The 20,071-nt window shown below is 39.1% G+C and overlaps 3 protein-coding genes across 4 annotated transcripts in view; 2 read left to right on the top strand and 1 right to left on the bottom strand.

The window, feature by feature from the left end:
• Window positions 1-9,682: 9,682 nt before the first annotated feature.
• On the bottom strand, window positions 9,683-11,919 carry supt4h1 (SPT4 homolog, DSIF elongation factor subunit). Its single transcript, XM_024265715.2, has 5 exons — window positions 11,730-11,919; window positions 10,465-10,571; window positions 10,329-10,384; window positions 10,170-10,223; window positions 9,683-10,093 (listed from the first exon to the last, which is right to left on the bottom strand). Exons 1-5 carry the CDS (start codon window positions 11,796-11,798, stop codon window positions 10,026-10,028), a joined length of 354 nt encoding a protein of 117 aa, XP_024121483.1. The 5' UTR covers window positions 11,799-11,919; the 3' UTR covers window positions 9,683-10,025.
• A 2,494-nt stretch (window positions 11,920-14,413) lies between these two features.
• Window positions 14,414-17,826, top strand: hsf5 (heat shock transcription factor family member 5). Of its 2 annotated transcripts, none has more exons than XM_024265703.2 (6): window positions 14,414-14,665; window positions 15,004-15,475; window positions 15,553-15,732; window positions 16,656-16,741; window positions 16,842-17,171; window positions 17,324-17,826. In XM_024265703.2, the coding sequence occupies exons 2-6, from the start codon at window positions 15,013-15,015 to the stop codon at window positions 17,381-17,383; spliced, it is 1,119 nt and encodes a 372-aa protein (XP_024121471.1). In that variant the 5' UTR covers window positions 14,414-14,665; window positions 15,004-15,012; the 3' UTR covers window positions 17,384-17,826. The 2 variants fall into 2 exon arrangements, with proteins under 2 accessions (XP_024121471.1, XP_024121470.1); XM_024265702.2 differs by having other exon boundaries at window positions 14,418-14,665; window positions 15,553-15,834.
• Window positions 17,827-18,258: 432 nt separating this feature from the next.
• The window catches only part of LOC112142371 (E3 ubiquitin-protein ligase RNF43), a 95,670-nt gene continuing 93,857 nt past the window's right edge, over window positions 18,259-20,071 (top strand). The window contains exon 1 of the mRNA XM_024265677.2: window positions 18,259-19,470. Coding sequence (XP_024121445.1) covers window positions 19,249-19,470 — 222 coding nt within the window. The 5' untranslated portion in view covers window positions 18,259-19,248. The remainder of the gene's footprint in view (window positions 19,471-20,071) is intronic.

Raw genomic sequence — 20,071 nt, 5'->3', positions numbered from 1 at the left:
AAAAAAAAAAAAAAAAAATTCCTGATACATTTACATTTTTTTCCCTTCACAAAAAGAGTTCTGCAATAAGCAGACGAAATCCTTCATACGTTACCTCGACCGGTTCGGTGTTCCTCGGCGCTCGGGCTGAAGTCGTTCGCTGGCCTCACAGGTGTCTTCGCTCCGTTCAAGAAGTGGATGAAAAAGAAGAAGCCGTCTCCTTTTGAACCCTCTACAGCCACGTGATGCAACCACAGGAAGAGGTTCAACAGTCACAGCAGCTCTCTCGCTGCTCTTCCGTCCGTTTCTGCCTCCTGCAGACGTCTTTTTTCCATAGAGCCCAAATTTGCTCAGATGACACCAAAATCTGCCCGCTCTACTTTACAACGTCCCACTTTCACCAAAATGACTGACGTCTCTGCTGCGAGTACATGATGGTGAATATGTTCAGGCCAGTGTCATAGTTTGACATGAGAGAACTCATGTTGAAGGTTCAGAATAGACTGAAAACGAGGCTGGGGAAGCAGTTGGGTTTTTTGGTGGAGACGCTTCCTGTGAGAAGATGGTGTTGCTGATAAACCCTCACTATCTTTGTCGAGTTAAGCACTGAAGGCCTCATCATAGAACTCGACCAGTTTTTAGTGCTCTGACTAATTGTTTTTTCATTACGTGTCCCTTCAGAAATATCTGTGAGCTTTGGGGAACCGGAGTTCAGCTTTATCATCAAACTTTGTGAAAAGGGGAGGCGGCCTAACACTCCTTCAAAAAGAGACTTGCTTCACTACCCATTGACAAGTTCTTCACCGTGACTACAGTTGTCACTGTGGGTTTTCAAAAGTGAAAAGGGTTTCAATTCCCCTAAAGATGTAAATGTCCAACTGTAGCTGTGTTTTCTGATCATGTGTAGACCCCGGAGGGGAATGATTCAAATAAGAACTGATGAGTTAAATGAGTTGAATCTATAATGTTAGAACTGAGGAAGTAGGTCATCATTCAGGGAAAGGTTACAAATTCACTATGGTCACTAAACTCTTAAGCTACAGAAACACCATACATGTTCAGTAACGTGCAAAATGTGGACTATTAAACGTGCTTTTAGCCCATGGTGTTCACATTGGACAAGCAGGGTGGGGCTACTTCTTCTTTTACTGTATCTACTGTTAACTAGCACATGTCCACCACCTATGGTTGTGAGAGGTTTGGTGCGAAATCTTGAAGTGGTGCAAATGTTACAAATCATGCTCCAGGCTTTTTCTTTTACATCTCTATTCTAATACATGAAAGACATGCTGTCATTTAATTTCTGAAATTATTAATTTCTTTTCCGTGATCAATTTTCAACAGTTGGTATCTTCGTGAGTTAAAAGGAACGCCATCCAAACGTCACTACCAAATCCACCCCGATTGGTCAAAGTTCAACTGGTTTAACTTTCAACGTTCGCTCAATGGCCAACTATTTTGTACATTTGCAGACACTTTTCAATGGAAGTGGCCACTTGAACGCATGTTGCTAATCGTAGTATAAAATTAGCTTGAGAGAGCATACATCATTGATTTAAATCTGTACCTGGACCTCACCTACACTCCCAACTCGTCATATATGGACGTTTGATTCAAGCCCCCTCCACATCACTACTTGACGTTTTGGGTGTCCCCAACTCGTTGTTTTATTTGACGTGCTGGCTGTTCCCATTCAATCAGGGTTCTACAGCATCTAGGCTGTGAACAGTATCAATTCGAGGGTCGCTTTGCACCGGAAAAATGCAGTGGTCCCCTAAACTGGTCCCGCGTCCGTTACCGCATCCCGAGGGTTGGTGATTTAATGGGATTTCAAACAACAGCCAGCACGTCAAAAAATGATGACTTTTGGACACCTAATACGTCAAAGAGTGACGGGGAGGGCGGGGTCCGAACCATAAACCCATATATGGCGAATTTTGAGTGAGAAATTGTAGCCTAAACACCTACTTTCTACCATGGAGGCTCCTGTTTGCTAATTCACACTATTTGTTCCACACAAACATCTTGACGTTTTTGATTAGAACCAGTGTGCAACTTAACCCTGAAAGAAACAAAACATTTACTTTTTTGTAATACTTGCACTAAAATATCCTATGAAATACACATCTGCGGGGTTTTCTTTATACTACCATTAAAATTGCAGCAGCAAAATTTAAAAACCGTGTTTAGAGGAAGTGAGTCATGACCCTGACCCTCAGCAGTGAGGGTATGCCTAGTAGTGGAGATACTACGTCTTTTGTAAATCAGATAAAAAGGATTTCTAACAATACACTATTTATGAGTCACATCTCTGGTTACTTTTTACACAACCCTTTGAAGGATTCAGTGCAGAAGCTGTTCTAAATGGAACCATTCATGTAAGCTTCTCTAGTCAGCATGTTCCAGCTCCTACAATTCCTTTTCAACTCCTGGAAGTACAAACTGCTAAAAAATGGATTGTGGAGGACAAATTACTCATTGTGGTTCATATTCCGGCAGGAATTATATGACATTGAGTCTTTAGTATATCAGAATAAAGCTGTGAAAGAAAACAGCATGTAGCTAGATTCACAGGATTTGAACCGCTTTGACATTTTGCACCAAGCCTTTTCTAACTTTGACTACATGTGCTAGAACCAGGTAACAACAGTCCAGCGTGAGCACCAAATGTAAAAGCGTGTTCACCAACCTCCTTTAGTGCTCTTGTGTACATTGCATAAGAAGATTAAAACTCCAGCGTGACCACACCAAACAACCCTGTGATGGAGATGTGTTTCACTCTGGGTTCTCTTCTTTGATTCATTTTTATAAGCCATTTAGTTGCAGGAATTTGGGTTTCCCACATGGAAGATACAAATCTGGACTGAATCCTGCTCCACTCAGACTGATGACGCCACTTGGACATTTTAAGGAAGAAGATTTTAAGTCCAGTTGCCGTGACTCAATGCCACCTGGAAGAATGAGAAACTTCAACAACATCGTGTGTGAAGATCATTGAGATATTTTACTAGATTTGCCCTCACGTGACATACGGCGTGACACACATGCAGCATTATGCATTGTTTCTTTCTGGGTGAACAACGGAGAAAGTCAGAATAAGTACGCAGAGAACCTCAAAAGCAGAGGTAATGTTTTGCATTGAACTGTAAAAACCTTGACAACCAAATAATCCTTTGGAGAGGAATCATCGCATGATAGGAATCTCATTTTAACAGGGATAAATCAGGCCGGGAAGCATGAAAGCTTGTGCTAAAGTGGGAGCTAGCAAGTAGCATGCTACATGCTGTTGTTGGTCGCACTTATTTTATTTATTTTTTGTTAAAAAGTAATTATTAATACCTATTTTTTTAAATATGTGCTGCAGTGTGAAAGATCTTTCTGCCCAGTGACAAACACTAAAGAGAGCAGACGCTAGGGAAGGAGATGTCAATGCAAAAATAACAAGATTGCATAACTTGCATAAAGTGTGCTTAAGTTTTTACGTGTCAAAAAACTTACGGAAGTGGAAATAAATAATAAAGTGAGTCACAATAGTGTGAATGCTTTGAAGCATCCACACAATAAAATATGTAGGTTCTATGTTTTTTTCCCAAGATGGTAGATTTTTACAAGTTGTTGCTTATCTAATTTTATTTGTATGTGTGTTAGAGGGTGTTTTTTTTCTTTGTACAGCACTTTGGGGTGTTTTAATAAAAAATGGGCTTTGTTACTTCAATTTGTCAAGTTTATCAGGAAGTCTTGCCATTAAACGTCATCAATTCCCCTCCTTTCTGGGTAATAAACATTTACAAGCTCAGTTCTATTGATTCTGGCACAAAGGCAAAATCTGTTCCTTTGACAGCAGCTGAAGGTGCAGTTCTTGCACTATTTAGGATTAGTTTTAAGAGATAATAAAAATTTAAATTAATTGGCTTTAATTTGGCTTTAATTTGAGCCATGTTTTGTGAAAATCTGTTAAAAAAATTTGGGATCTAGCCCGATTTTTGTGGTTGATACCTGCATGTCTTACATTGCAACAGCTGCGTTCCGTTGACATAACTCAATGCATAGCAATGGTGCCTGTGCGTGCACATCTCTGTCTATAGCAGCGAATAGCCAAGTGCCAATCCAATAATATATATAGCATATACATAGAAAGCAGCTCATTTGATTCCAGAATCTAGACCATGGAAACACTCTGTTCCAGTTGCAGCACAGCGGACCACAATCATACCACTTTTATATTTAAGGGAGAAAAACTGTCTTTTCTTGGCATGCTTCATTTTTGTGAACAGATGTCATCAACAAACTCATGCTTTGTGGATCTGTTTACAGGAAATTCTTCCAGAGGATCTGTGGTCTATCAGCATGCATGATCATTTCCCAAACTTCATTTTATTTGTTCTGGGCTCTTTGGTACCCGTTATTCATCTCTTCAGTTTTCCTGTTGCTGCCTCGTCCACGGAGGTTACCTGCAGTCTTGTAAACCTTCTGAATCAAAAGTGCAGCTGTGCAGCTTTACTGTTAACACTCATCGTGAGGATTCTTTCTGATGCTCAGTGTGATCCGCATCATATCAGTGACTGTTATCGCTCTTAAAACAAGCAAAGGTTTGAAGAAATTAGAAAAGCACCTTACTTTAACATGTCCCTGTGGTGGAATTATGCACCATCATTTTAGTCCATTCTGTTAAACAGTAGCAATGTCTGATTTTCTGTACATTTTTCTTCATTTTTACTTTATGTTATTTCAGTAAAGATTGTTTTTTTTCTCAATAACAAAAGGATGCTATTAATTTTCAATTTTTTCCGAAAGCTACGTTCACACCGGCCTTGGCAACGCCTGTTCCATGTTCAAAACTCTCACGTTTACAAATTTCTACGGGGTCTCCGTACTAAATGCGCAGCCAATAAATACGTCATGTAAGATTACACCTGGTCAAACTATGACCAATCAGATACTTGGATTTGGTAGTGATGGATAGATATCATCCTTTTTAATTGACACAAGTAGCAACCCTTTGAAAACTGATGATAGAAGAGAAATGAATAACTGCGAATTGTACCCACCTGGAAATATGTGATTGATTCTTTTATATATCTGAATAGAGAAAAAAAAAAAAAAACCTGCTGCAAGATTTACAAGATTTTCACCTCTTTGACATTTTGCACAAAGTCTCTTCCAACTTTAGGTGGTGGAAGCCCCTCCTTGCTCGTCCAGTGTGAACACTATGAGCTAAATGTGAGTGTCTGCAGCTTCATGCGAACAGGTTTCTCTTCTTTAATAAAAACTTGCTTTTTCCTCTTGTTCTTAACAAATTAATCTGTTAAAATTCTGTATGTTTTTTGTTCCATCTGAAGTGGTTTACATACTTTTTTATGTCACATTTTTCTACATTTGTTGACAGACAAATGAAAGCGCTGTAAGGTTGTTTTTTGTTTTTTTTCTCTTCCTCAGTCCTCCTTCTGCACTCATGAACGAGAGTGTTTTGATGTCACAGGTCAGTCTTTCTGAACACTTTCACACCTTTAGCAATGACTTCCTGTTTTTATCAGATAGCTAGCAAAGTTTCTAATTCCAGTGTAATCCACAGTAGATTTTCACAAGATATTTTATTTAAAATGGCTCAACCTTTTTTTTTTTTTTTTAAACTTGTCCCACTCTGTATTTGCTCATCTCTGCCCACTTTCAGCTTTCTGTGCTCCCGGCTTCCTTACTGTTTTCCACTCTACCGCTTCTGCTTTGGGAAACTGATCCCAACTTCCTGTGTGAGGAGCAACTTATGGGCCTTTCCAAGCCCAGGCTGGCTCTCCAGATAGACCTTATCAGAACCGTCAGCCATTTCCCCTCCCTGCAAACCCCCAGACAAGGCAGTGGCCGGGTATCAACATGCCCATCCACCCTAATCCCTGATGGAGCCTCTGAGCTGCTCAAAAATAGATTATTTGGGGGAATAAATGTAACCCTGTCTATATTTTAATACAATGTATTGTTTATTTCAAGCTATCTGACATATGCTTGTTGTCTAGTCTTCTGAGGGCTCAGGCTAGCATGTGCCTGACGTGTGTTTTGTGTGGCGAGTAAAAGTTGTGCTGACTGCTCCCCCCCTCTCAGAAGGAATTGAAAGCCTCAGATAGGATGAGCTGCTCTCGCTTCTGTAGCTGCTTTTCTGTCTGCCAAAGACAGGAAGTTCTGACAGCCTTGTGAAACGCTCGCTGACACACTTTGAGCGTGAGTCTCACTTGCAGTCCTCCATGTAAAGCACTTCCTCTTACTTCCCCAGCACACTTAGACGGCACGTTTGGACGGCGAGCTGAAAGCTTTGCTTCAACCTTTTGTCTGCCGGAAGTCAACACCTTTGTGACTCATCTTTGCGTTCAGCTCAACGATTCTACCTGCCCAAATAAGGGCACAAGTGGTTGCTGCAGACACCAAAGAGGCCTGTGTGTGAGTGTGAAAGCATAGGGGTGCTTCTGCAGAGCAGAGTTTTCCTGACAACGCCTGTGGTCACATAAGTTGAGTTCTCAGTTTTGTTCTTAGCGTGTAGATCGTGAAATGACTTCACTCAAATTGAGTTTGCAGCACCTCAAAGTTGGGGGGGGGGGGGGNNNNGGGGGGGGGGTAATGCTAAAGGGAACTATTATAATTTATTTTTCACTGAACCCTTTCAAATGTGAAATCTGTGTAATTGACACCCACATGCAGTCAAGCAGACTAAAGTTTTCCTGTTTGGTTGTCTACTGTCGTAGTAAATCTTAGAAAAAGGACCATTGTTTCCAGAAAATTTGTTTTAGTTTCGGTCTTGCAGGAAAAATAATCTTAGTTTTTCAATAGCAAAATAATTTAGTTTAATAAAAACATGTAATATAAGTTAAGACGTCAATTTTTCTTACACTAAAAGCAGATTTTTTTGCCTTTAAAGAAAATCTGTTGACTTTTTGACCTACTTCTAAGGGGCTTATTTTAACATTGCAGTAAACACTTTTGAAAAAAAAAAAAAAAATGTTGTTATTTCAGGTGAAAAATCTTCATTTAAATAACCATAATGTTAGAAATATGTTTTTTGTCGAAATAAAACAGCAGAATTCTCAAGTCTTTGAAACTTTCAGAAAAAAAGTCTATTTTGGTGTAATAAAAGGGCTTCGGGAGGAGTGCAGGTTCGGTTCAAATTCACAATTATTTTTCCACACTAATAACGCAGTAGCCTCTTTGAGTAAAACTAAACAGTGTGTGACTTTCTCCAGAAATAAAACAAGAAATGGAAATCTTGTATTTTTTTTTAGAGGAAGTGGGTCCTAACCCTGACCCTGACCTTAAGCAGTAAACGTATACTGTGTGTGAAAGTGCTCAAAGGCCGAACACCAAATCCTGCATGGCTCCTGATGGCCCCGCTGCTGCTGCTGGTGGACTTACCACCATGTGTGAATTGTATGAGACTAAACTACACAAACGGAATTTCCTTTAAAACGTTTTACAGTCACTGAGAGTGTTTTTCTTACTCATTTTATTGTTTACTTGCACATTTAAATCAATAAAATCTTATATTTTAGCAAAGAAGATGTAAAAAATATATTTTCAAAGTTGCCTTTAAACTTCCTGCTTCAGCTTTTTTTTCACCGCTGTCTCACTCAGGTTTTTTTTTTTTTTTTTGTACGCTGGTGTCTAGAACTGAAAAGGTAAGCGACATTTCAACAGGAAGTGGAGATAAAAGCAGCTGAAACGCGGTGGGGGAGAGGAAGAACAGAGTGAGTAGTCGAATCAGTCAACAGAAAAAAAAGGCCAACAGTTAAAACAATGAACTGGGATGGAGATGAAGATCTGTTTCTGTCAGCAGTTGCCTCGACTCGGATGAGGCAGAGCTGCAGGTGCAGGAGTTGACCTCCGACCTCAATGCGGGTAAAAAAGGATGATACCCAAAACTGCTCCTTAATAAACATTTTTTCTACTAATTCTGTTCATGTGAGTGTTCTATTATCAGAATTAGCTTCAAGCACAAATTCTTTAATAATCCCAAAGAAAAGATAAAAATAAAAAAATAACTCCACACCAGTGTTGTCATGTATATATTTGCTAGTAAAAGAGAAAAAGGATAAAGGTGCATCATAATGATAGAAAAAAGACACCTTGTTGACTCCCGGCCTACTGGACACTTAATTTTTACTCTACAGATGTTTATTTAACATTTGAAATGAAAGAGGTGTAGTGGTTAGCACTCTCTCCTCACAGCAAAAAGGTTTGAATCCCGGCTGCGACTTTTCTGTGTGAACTTTCTAAAGGCAACTAACTGGTAACCTGTTCAAGTTTGTACTCTGCCTTCACCCATAAACCCATAAGGGATACAGAAAGGATGGATGAAATAAAAGGTTTATACTTTTTGTAGGTTTATTAAGAAGCAATAATGTTCCTCCTTGTGAAACCCAGAATATTCAATTGCAAAATTTCTTCATTTGGAATTTAAAGACTTTCTGAAATGTCATGTTAGGTTAGGTAGGGGTGGATATTGAGAGCTTGTGCGTCTCTCTGTGTGTTATGTGCATTTAATCTCTATTTGTACTGTTTTGTTTGTTTTCTACTCTGTAATTTGTGATTATTATTTCTTGAAATGTTGGACTCTGTTTAAAATGAGACGATCCATCTCTAGGGGTTTGTCTTACCAATCAAGTTCAAATGTGTAAATAAAAATAAATACATTTTAAATATGAAAAACCTGAAAGTTGTTTGGGGGTTCCACAGAGCTCTAACCTGGATCCACTACTCTTCAGACCCTAGTAAGATGGTGAACTGCATTATGGGGTTTTGCTGTTCTGGATATTTCAACAATGAATGATACAAATCATGTTTTTATCTATTTAATAACTTAAACCACTATTGACTTTTTCATTATTCATAGGTTTATAGCTGGGTTTCCCATCTAGGCTTTCTTGTCCAAAGTTGATGTCACTTCCTGCTGCTGCCTTTGACTTTAAAAGATGTTTTATTCACTGAACTTTTAAAATCTTTTTTGTGTAGTTTTAGATTAAAATAAATGATTGTTAGCAGCAAAATTCTGCTCAGCAACCATTAAGGTTTAGTCAAATGTGAGATCAGGTCACTTCCTAATATGAACTGTTCTTCCACTCATTGTCTTACTGCTGCAGTTACTGAAGAATTTTCTTTTTTAACTGATCATTAACATTTAAGTGTGAAAAAAATCAGCTTTTTACTTTGATCTATTGATGCCTGATACTCCTGATTCAAAGAATCAATGAAAAAGCGCCACCTTGTGTCCAATTTGAGTAAAAACCAGTTTTGGTTTTCAGAAAATATATTGAGCAAAAACCAGGACATTTCTTTAAAATTTGCAAAAGATTCTTCTACAGAAAAAGACAAAAAATAAGAATGTAAACCTGTAAAAATTATAAAAAGTATCAAAAAGATTTTTACGTCACAATTACATCTTCAAATGTGTTTTTTGACTTGGAAGATACTTAAGATAATTAAGTTGGTCTTAAGGACAAGAATCTAAAAATAATATTGCAAACAGATCAACCTTCTATGCAAGCATTTACTGGTCTGGGTTTAACATTTTCCTCCATGTAACCAATTCATTTGCTTTTAGGAAAAATGTATATTACTGTTCATGATCTCATTGTTTTATACATATAGCAAAGGTTCACTGTGGAAAAGATTTCTGAACTGAACTTGATTAAGGTTGCTGTCATAATGTCCAATTCTGCAACAGTAATAAAACAACAGCTGTTTTAATGAATGTTTTATTGAAAAATATCAACATCACTGACTCAGCTGTTCACACATAAACAAACAATTGAGAGTAGAAAGAGTTAAAGCTGCAATTCTCTACACACAGATGCCAAACCATACAGACTTTGATAGGTACAACAATTCTTAAAAAAAAAAAAAAAACGTTATTTTTGCTCCTTTTTGCCCCGCCAAAAAAACAAATTTTCGCCTTTGCTTGTATCATTACAACAAAAACAGAACAATCCAACAGCTCCATAAGACATCCCAGATGTGGTGCTGATGTACGATGCAGGTCTGAGTGGATCAATCCTTCAAATGGGAAATAGTTATGACTTTACTGCTGTGTCTCTGGATTTGTAGATCACTCCTCTGCTTTTCAGCTCTCTAACCACACCTTGAACAAAGAAATGATAATGTTAAAAGAAAGCTAAAGCTGTGACTGTGTGTGTCACCCTGCTGTGTGAGCGTACCTGGAGGTAGTCTGCCTGTGACTGACACTGCATACACGCCTGGCTTGAAGTTACCTAGTAAGAAAAGAAAAACATCAAAGTGAAAAACAATGGCCCCTTTGCATTTTGCTGCTTCTAATCACCAACAGCAGACATTTGAAAGGATAAGTAAGTACAAACCTATCCTTTGCCATTTAGCCACCCAGCTGTCTTCAGGACTCATCATGGCTATGACTCTGTGGATGTGAGGACGATATTATTAAAGAAATCTATATAAATAATCAAAAAGTATAATTAGTGCTGAGTGAGAGCTTACCCATCAAAGGAGGAGCTGGTGCATTCATAAACCATCTCTCTGTTCCCCTTCATCTGCAGGTAGGCCTCACAGTTGTCACAGCCGTCATACTCAAACTGGTCAATGGTCTGGAGAAGTCCAGAGTTTACCAGTTAAACACGGCACAGTTAAGACATCCTTAACAGCTTTTGTTTACTAAACTAAGAAGAATAGAATTTAAGGTTTTGGGATGTTAAACACTGGTAAAATAATGTGACAATTTGAAACTGAACTGCTGGAAAGAAACAGGCAAATCCAGATTAGCTTTTTGGTACAAATTGTTTGCAAATATTTTAAATTATATTGAATTTTTTTTTTTTAAGTTTTAGACACAAAATGAAGGCTGTGGCAAACCTTTCAAACTGTTTAACATAGAAACACTTAGCAAAAAGTAGTTCACTCGAAGTTTGTTGTAATAAATATGTCAGATAATCTATAAATTATATAAGAGTAGTGGAGGATGTATACTAACTGAATAATTCTTCAAACCAAATTGTAATATTTTAAACTTAAAATATACAGATAGCATATAAAAAGTAAACTTCAAGTATACTGCCTCCCATTTAGCATAGACTAAGTATACTTGTAGACTAATTTTTACAAAGGGAACCAAATCTTTACTTGGTCTTACTTTTTATTATGACTAAATAAATTTGGACTTTTATTAAAGAACACTAAAAGGCATGTCTTCTGGGAGATCTCAGTGATTTATTATTCTTTTTTTTTTTTAGAATAACAGGTATAAAAAAACCTCAGTTTTTGCCCCAATCCTGATTCCTTATTTATATTAACGTAAGAAAATGTTTCAGATTATCAAACAAATCTAAACATTGGACTAAGATGTTACAGCAGACACAAAAGTAGTAGTTATTGTAGACGGTACTGTTATAGTGACATTTTCTCTCTTTGTAGCTTCTGGGTGACACATAGACTCTTACATTACAAGGCTTTGTAAATGTATATTCAAGATTTATAGATTTCAGTGTCTTTGTTTCCCGTTTGTATCAGAATGTTTAAACAACTGTTAAACATCGCGTTTTGGGTTTAACTGTAGTGTTATTAGAAACTGCTATAAAACTTTCATTTACATCGCAATTTAAAACGACAAATTAGGTCGAATGTGGGTAGTTGTGTGCCTTTCTATGTATTTTATAGCCCATTTGAAAGATTGAACTGATTTAAAAAGCTGCGCAATAAGCGGTTCCATGTCACTAGCTACATGCTATTTTACTAAGATTAAACTTTACCTTTACGAGTGAACAAAGTAGACAAGCCCTCAGGTGACGCAGATCTTTGGGGACAGTTTCCAGTGCCATAATTCATATACCACGCAGAAAAAGTCCCGAAAATATTGGATTTTGATAATTAGCCAAAAAAATGTTGGTGCTGTCTGTGGGAAATGACGTCACCGCAAACAGCTAGATGTAGGACCCCAAGACCTTCCTGTTGCGTGCCTGAACAAAAATCGTGCACGTCCATCCAAAAAATGTTAACAATTAGATTCAATATTCAATGTGATTTGTTCCCTTTGTGTAAAAACGATAAGGGACCCCAGACACATCGCTTTTTACTGCTCTAATCTGGTTAATATTTTTAGTTGAGAAAACGCCCAATATTTTTCACTTAAATACACAGACAAACACACATTTTCTTATTTAGCATTATTTGTAAGTGAAGTTGTGATAATTCTTGGAAGATTTTTTTTTTTTTTTTTTCGTTTTGAAACTGAGCCTCTTAACGCTTTGTTTTTTAACATAACAAATTTATCTTATAAATTATATATATTATATATAATGCATCTTTTAAACCTTAGATTATTGATCTGGTCATGCAAACTAGTTTTTGCCTAACTTTTGATAATTTATTACTAAATTTTATTACTTTGGGTCTTTTTTGGTCATTGTTTTTTAATGCGTTTGGATTTTGACGTCTGCTGCTTAGTTGTTGTTGTTTGGAGGTTATAGTTGCCACATAGATTATAATCTGATTAAATGTTGTTTGACTTTGGATGTGTCAACAAAGGAAAAAAAAAATGAATATACCATTTTTAAGATCCAAATTTTTTTTTTATCCGTTGAATCTTCATACAAATTTTACATGTACCGTACATGGGCTTGTGGTGTTTAGTTATGTGCAGTACTTAACATTTTCTTTTACTTTCCCTTTTTTCTGGTTTAAACTGTGGTGACACTGGTAGAAGTGGGAAAACTTGCAAAACCAGAGGGTGTTCAAATACTTATTTGCCTTGCTGTATATGACATATTTTATTAAATTTAACACAGTACAGTGATGACAGCAAAGGAGAACATGTGAAAAGTATATTTGTTCATTTCAGCAATATGCATGTTTTTTTGAGTCCTTCAAAATATATGGATGAAAAAAACCTTCAAATTACTTTATGCATAAAGCAGATGATTTACAGCCAAATTATTACACTAAAGGAATCATATTTAGAAACAACTTTGGTAATAATTGATTTTATTTAGGTTGAGAAATACACTATTACAAAAAGTATTGTTTCACCCATCCAAATAATCAGAATCAAATGTTCTAATCCCTCGGCCTGACCACAGGAGTATAAAATCAAGCACTAGGCGTACAGACTGTTTTCACAAACATTTACAAAAGAATGGGCCGCTCTCAGGAGCTCAGTGAATTCCAGCGTGGAACTGTCATAGGATGCCTCCTGTGCAACAAATCCAGTTGTGAACTTTCTTCTATCCTAAATATTCCACAGTCAACTGTCAGCCCTGTCTTAACAAAATGAAAGAGTTTGGGAACAACAGCAACTCAATCACCAAGTGGTCAGCCACGTAAACTGACAGAGAAGGGTCAGCGGATGCTGAAGCACATCACCAACTTTCTGCACAGTCATTTGCTACAGAGCTCCAAACTTCATGTGGTCTTCAGATTAGCCCAAGTATAGTATGTAGAGAGCTTTATGGAATGGGTTTCCATGGCTGAGCAGCTGCATCAAACCCACACATCACCAAGTGCAATGCAAAGCGTCAATGCAGTGGTGTAAAGCACGCTGCCACTGGACTCTAGAGCAGTGGAGACCTTCTGGAGTCATGAATCAAGTTTTTCCATCTGCAAATCTGATAGAGGTATCTGGGTTTGGAGGTTTCCAGGAGAACAGTACATTTCAGACAGCATTGTGCAGAGTGTGAAAGTTAGTGGAGGATGAATTATGATGTGGGCTTGTTTTTCAGGAGTTGGGTTTGGCCCCTTAGTTCCATTGAAAGGAACGTTCAGGATTCCCAAAAATGTTTGACAATTCCATGCTTGTGAGCGGCTGCTTTCTCTTCCAACATGACTGACCAGTGCACAAAGCAGCAAGGTCCATAAAAACATGGAGGACAGAGTCTTGTATGGATGAACTTGGCTGGCGTGCACAGACTCCTGACCTGCGGATCTGATAAAAAAAAAGACCTTTGAGATAGAGCAGACTGAGAGGCCTTCTCCACCTACATCAGTGTGTGCGACCAATGGGCTTTTGGTAAAATGGTAAAAAAATTCTATAAACACATTCCCTAACCTTGTGGAGCTTTCTCAGAAGAATTGAAGCTGTAATATCTGCAAATGGTGGACCGTCAATAATGAACTCTAAGGGTTAGGAATGGGAGAAAGGTGAGCAAATACTTTTGTAATATAGTACAGCTTGTAATGCATGATGTACAACTAAGTGGAATGCTGCAATGTTATCTTTTTATAGAAATCGAAATAGATGAGACAGTTTGTCTTTCTCCCTGTCTTCAGCGTCTTGGTTTTGGCTAAAATTTGAAGGACCTGCCAGGATTACCTGAATCCTAATTTTTTTTTTTTTTGCATGGGATTATGCAATAACTTCCTCTAAAGTGAATTATGTGCACCAGTGCCACCAATTGCAAGCACATAAACAAATAAAACACTTCTGCTGTACACTTTTGTAATTTATGAAAGGGTTCAAACATCTTGATGTGAGGATTTTTAGAACTTTTTTGGACAGCTAAAACATCTATAAATGTTTAGTTAAGTATAAATAAATAAATAATAAAAACTTTTGTGGTGTGGTTTTATGAAGGCATTGAAACATCTGTCAGCGAAATAGGTGATTCGTTAAAATAACAGCAGCATGACGCAGCAACGTCCTGCATGAAAACACGTTGGAACAGTTTCAACAGTCTTCAGAGCAAAGATCCAGGTCATTTTTTTCACTCTATTTTAATTTTTTGTGTCAAATAGTCTAAGATTATTTCAATGAAGATTAATCCTCGATTTTTTTTATTCTTGTTTTTTATTTTTTTTGTAATTTTTTTTAGAAATAGCGGGTTAAATAATTATGCTAACTATGGAGAAGCTAGCTGCTAAAGTCGTACAGATGTTAGCATCGTCATGAAGGATTTAAAATATATTTTAGTTGATATTTAAAACATTGTATGTGTTTCGAGTGTAGTTTATTAATAATAATCAAATTGTGTTTGTTAGTTTAGCCGCGTGCTAACGCGCTTTATTTATTTATTTATATTTCCTTCTCCAAAGACTACAAACATGGCCGAACACGGGCCCCTCCCTGATTCCATCAACCCCAATTATTTCCCCGCGAAACTCTGGAGTCTGGTGAACGACCCAGCTAATGAAGCCATCCGATGGGACAGCAGCGGGCGGCTGGTCATCATCAACCAGCCGCTCCTGGAGAGTCAGGTCCTGGCCCCCGGAGCCGCCGGAGCCGCCGGCGCCTACGCCTTCAAGACCAGCAACTTCTCCAGCTTCGTCCGCCAGCTCAACCTGTACGGCTTCAAGAAGGTGGATGCCATGAACCAGGACAGGCTGGAGAGCGTCTCCTGCCATTATTTTTGCAACGAAAACTTTCAGCGAAACCGACCCGAACTGGTTGCGAGTCTGCGGAGATTCACTGTGGGGAATAAAGCCAAGCTGCAGGCCAGGCTGGACCTGAAGACCCGGCCTCCGAGTCGCTCTGAAGTGCAGGGAGGGGGTCAGCTCGTGAGCAAAGGTCAGAGACGCGCCATGAGTTTTTCCAGAAAAGAAACATCCCCAGAGTCCTGATGTCCGTTGTTGTTTTGTTTGTAGAAAGTCTCTCTCTGCTCAGATCCGCCCAGCAGCTCCTGACCTTCTCACACCTGTCCAATCCAACCCCACCCAGACCAAACAGCGGAACACCGATGCCACCAAAGACCATGAAGAGGGTTCACTATGGAGCTTTCTCCTCACCTGGTGATGCTGCAGGGCCCTTTAAAACCCCCTATGCAGGTGTGCCTTCACCTGGCGAACACCTGCACCATCATCAGGGTTTTCTGACTCCTGCAAACCATACTGGGAGTAGGTTTTACCAACCTGGTTACTATCGGCCAGGTAAGGAGGACACACAGAAGACAGAAAAAGACAGGTGATGCTCTTGATTCCAGAAAAGTTTAAAGTCAGATCATCTTTTGATCTATTTTAAGAGTGTTCCCAGTGCTCTTTTAATTGTGATAAGAATGTTAGCCCAAGTAAAAAACAGAATCGAATTGATCCAGGGTTTGGTGAATTGAGTTGAATAATTTCTGGAAATTATTGTCTATACCCAGCCTGTGACGAGCCCCAATGATAAACAGTGGTTTGATGGCATTTTAAGGATCATTTGGTGTTGTTTACTACTTATTTGTTTCCATGTGTAGATGATTATAATTTTTTGCTAAAGTTCAGGATAAGTAAAAAAAAAAACTACTTGTGATTTGTGACCATAATTACAGATATGTTACATTAGAATTTGTTAAAGGCTATTTGATTTGTTTAAAATATTTTTCTGTAGTTGTTTGCTGACACATTGTTCTAATTATACTACTAATAATAAACATTTAGAATGACAATGATAATAAACGTTTTGTAATATTTGAGAGGTGTTACACTCTAGTTTATCTTGTTCTTACAATTCTTATTGTTTGCATGTATGATGGCTAAACTAGACTCGTGTTCATTTTCTTTGCACATATGGTCTTAAACTAGATTTCAAATGGTCTAAAAATATCTTAATTTTAACATATGTAGACACCCTGACTCAGAAATACAATTTTAAGCTTAAATGTCTCTTATATGTCTTGCATCATTAAATAAATGTCACAAAAAATGTTAAAAACACAACTTTCATCTGAATGGTTCTTTAAAGAGACTTTTAATCCAACCATTTTCTTCAGTTTGCCACAGCTGCCATCCAAACCTCACCACATCCCAAATACTGGGTCTTCAGACTGGGTTTAACCCCCCAAAGAATAATTACCAGGTACTGGAGGTCCAAACACAATAACTGCTGGATTCAGTGCATCCATGCTTCCAAACCAGCTGTTGCTGTAATAAAATGCCTCTTTTCTTCATTTTTTTAGGCTGGGTTTCCTGTAAATAAATCAAACTCCAAAGGTTTACAAGAAAAGGAGAACCAAGACATGAAGATCTATGACGCTAACTTGGACAAAGTTTTCCAAATCGCAGACGAGGTGATGCAGTCTTTCTCCAGCCCTCGTCTGGTTCCAGTGAAGACCTCCGTTGTTGTGGCAGCCCCTTCCTCCACCAGCTGTGGAGCAGTGCAGCACAAAAACACCCAAACAGCTGTTTTCGCAGTAAATGCGTCCAGCAGCTCTGTTGTGTTCAAACAGGAGGAAGCCTCTGCGCCTTCCGGTCTTCAGCAAGCGCCCAGGAATGAGGGCTTTTTTCAGGTACGGATCTTCATGCTCATACTCCTGCGTCATCAGAGAGAAATGTATTGAGAGTAAATCTCCTTAAATCTGAAATGTTGCATCTGCTTATTGTGTGTTTAATATACATCATATTTTTGCTCTAATTTGATCTTTTTGTGTTTCTTGGCAAGGCTCCTGCTGATCCTTCACCAGAAGAAGAAACCATAAACGTTGAGGTCTGCGACTCTTGAAGTAACTGCTTTTTAAAAAAAAATTGGGGACATTTTCCTGTTTGATTACAGCTCACTGATTAGTTTTGACTCAATTTGATTAGATTTTTCTGTGGACTTTTTTGTGATGCTTCTTCATATCGGTCTTTGTTTCTACACACTCATTATTCATTTATTTATTTTGCAAAGTTGCTATACAGCATTCCATGGTTGTATAAATTCATCTGAATAGCACGTTAACATTTTCAAAACAGTATTTCCTTATTTTTATCTTCTTGCAGTTAAAAAAAACTAATTTTAATTGCAACAAAAAGTGCTGTTGTATTCAAAGTTGAACCAGCCAGATGTTAAAGTCAGTGAACATATTTTTCCTCTATGAAATGTTTTCTTTGAGTTTGTGCCCATTTCACCTCCTATTTAAAATATGTTGAAATTACTTGAAAATTAAAAAATATTTAAATGTGTTTTGGTTGGTTTATGTATGATCGATGTAAGTGCTCGCTTGACCGCTAGGGGGAGCCTCTCACCCATTTTCAGGCGCGCAGCAGCTACTTCGCAGCTCCGCCCTCCGTGCCTCCGAGTGATGCGTTTGCGTGTACTCGGAAGCGGCAAACTTTTACCACTTTTGTTTAATTAGTTCTTTCAAAAGAAAAAAAAACATGTTGCTTTGTAAATGTTGTTTAATGATCATAAAAATGTGAAAAACTAAAAGTTAGGTTAAGGTAAAATAAAGGTTTCACGTAGTTAAAAGCACATTTACAACTTTATTAACGTTATACTGTGAACATGTTTTGCGCATTACAATTTATGTAAAGTATTTGGTTTAACATATATTTTAGTAAAAACATTTAACCTTATTTAGTTTCAAGTTAAGTCGTTTATTGATTTACAGCGCAGTTTTTCAAGTATAGCGGGATGTCCGTTTGTACGTGAATGCATCAGGACGGCGAGCAGGTAGAGTGACAATGAGATCCCAGGGGAGCGACAGAGTCCTGGAGATAAACTTTTAAGACGGTGTCATAACTGTACACGCCGTTTCTCCACGCTCTCGGTTTCAAATGGAGACTAAACGGAGGCCGAGGAACTTTTACATGACACTTTCTGCACGCTTTGGTCCTCGAGCTCGTGCGTATTTCTTAATAGGCGATTCATTTTCCGTCGGGGTTCTTTGAAGGCTCGGATCTAAGTTCTTCTTCTTCACAGGAGCACATTTTCAGATAAAGGAGGAAGATCTGTTTTTTACATTTTCTTTTGAAATGGTTTACAGAGTTCAGTCTAATAACAAAGTAATACGTGAAGTTGCGCTCGGTTTTTATTTTTTTTAAAGGGGGATATATAGTTGAAGAGGATATATTTTGGCCGCACTTGGTGAAAAAGCTCTTACACAACCATCGCATGTGTCCGCCCGCGCGCCTCTGATCTGTCCGGCGGCAACCTGTGGCCCGGCCTTTGAAGTTCAAGTCACCCGAGGATTTACAGCCTGATGCGGGAAGGGTCACGCAACACGGAGACAAACGCGGTCCACAGCCTCCTGAACTCCTCGTGCCGTTTCGGTTCGGCTCCAGCCCGCAGTAATGACACTGGATCCTAGCTCGCTGGAGCCCGTCTGCTCACGGAACTTCTCTTCCGATTTTAACTGTGGTGCTGGATGGAAGTAGTAGGACTGTGGTGTTCTTCTGGAGGTTCTCCAGCCCTGAAGGTTTGGATTATATCAGTAAAGTAGTCCACTTCCAGGCGAAACTTCAGTGCGTGCACCTGCGCGCACACGTCCTCGACCCCCCTTCCTTTCCCCCCGTTTTTTTCTTTTTTTTTTTTTTTAACCCGCAGTGCTCGCCTGCTTTGAAGTCCACCATGTGCGGCCGGGCACCGCCGCCACAGCCGAGGCCATGACCGTCCCCCCGCGGCGCCTGGCCGGGCTCTGGCCGTGGCTGCTCATGGCGGCCCTGCAGGTGGTGCTGGGCCAGCCGGGCCTGGAGTCCGAGCACCCGCTGCTCCGCGCGCTCATCAAGGTGACTCTGCTGAAGCACGAGGCCACGGGGAAGCCCATCGTCGTGGAGGGACTATTCGTGGGAGGAAGCGCCGGGAAAGCGGAGGGCAGACTGATGCAGGTAAGACTCACCTGGATCAGACCCGAGACGCACGCGCACAACACCTGGGACAAAAGTGCTTTATTTGACCAGTCTCCACAGCTTATTTTTTCTTAATTTTAATCAAACCATAAGTGTTTGGCGCCATGTGTCTCTTTACCTGCAGACGTGACTGAGTTATGGTGCAGAGTAACCTGATATCACACCTCTGGCTGGGCATGTGATGACAGAATGTCTAAATTCCTTCAACAATAGTGATGACAAATGCCTTATTAAGCCTACTTTGTTTTAGATTTGAACTCTGGAAAACATGTCAGGCACGGGAGGTTTTCCAGGGCCACACAGTTTTTGTTTTGCAGCAACTATTTTTGGAGTTCACCTGTCATCAAGGTGGGGTCTTCCTCAGTGTATACCTGCAAATTCAGATTAAAGTTCTGGGGCCACAAAGCTGGATTTGTTTGCCGTCTCCAAAGAAACAAAGCCCCAGATATGAGGAGCTGTGAGATCTGGTCTCCCTTCACTCATCAGGTGTGGCTGCGTTTGTGAATGGTAAGCCTGCTGCTTTAGTTCCCCATAACTGATAAGGCTTTATGGAGGAGAAAGCCCAGCTTTGGGGATGGTG

This window comes from Oryzias melastigma, linkage group LG14 (assembly GCF_002922805.2).
Source record: "Oryzias melastigma strain HK-1 linkage group LG14, ASM292280v2, whole genome shotgun sequence".
Lineage (NCBI taxonomy): Eukaryota > Metazoa > Chordata > Actinopteri > Beloniformes > Adrianichthyidae > Oryzias > Oryzias melastigma.
This window is presented reverse-complemented; position numbering and strand designations above follow the sequence as displayed.

Coding starts and splice junctions, on each gene's coding strand:
- hsf5 (XM_024265702.2), top strand. CDS start 15,013: ATGGCCGAACACGGGCCCCTCCCTGATTCCATCAACCCCAATTATTTC. Junction 15,835..16,655: donor ACCTGGTTACTATCGGCCAG/GTAAGGAGGACA, acceptor CATTTTCTTCAG/TTTGCCACAGCTGCCATCCA. Junction 17,172..17,323: donor GGAATGAGGGCTTTTTTCAG/GTACGGATCTTC, acceptor TTTCTTGGCAAG/GCTCCTGCTGATCCTTCACC.
- supt4h1 (XM_024265715.2), bottom strand. CDS start 11,798: ATGGCACTGGAAACTGTCCCCAAAGATCTGCGTCACCTGAGGGCTTGT. Junction 10,385..10,464: donor ACCAGCTCCTCCTTTGATGG/GTAAGCTCTCAC, acceptor TCACATCCACAG/AGTCATAGCCATGATGAGTC. Junction 10,224..10,328: donor GGCTAAATGGCAAAGGATAG/GTTTGTACTTAC, acceptor TTTTCTTACTAG/GTAACTTCAAGCCAGGCGTG.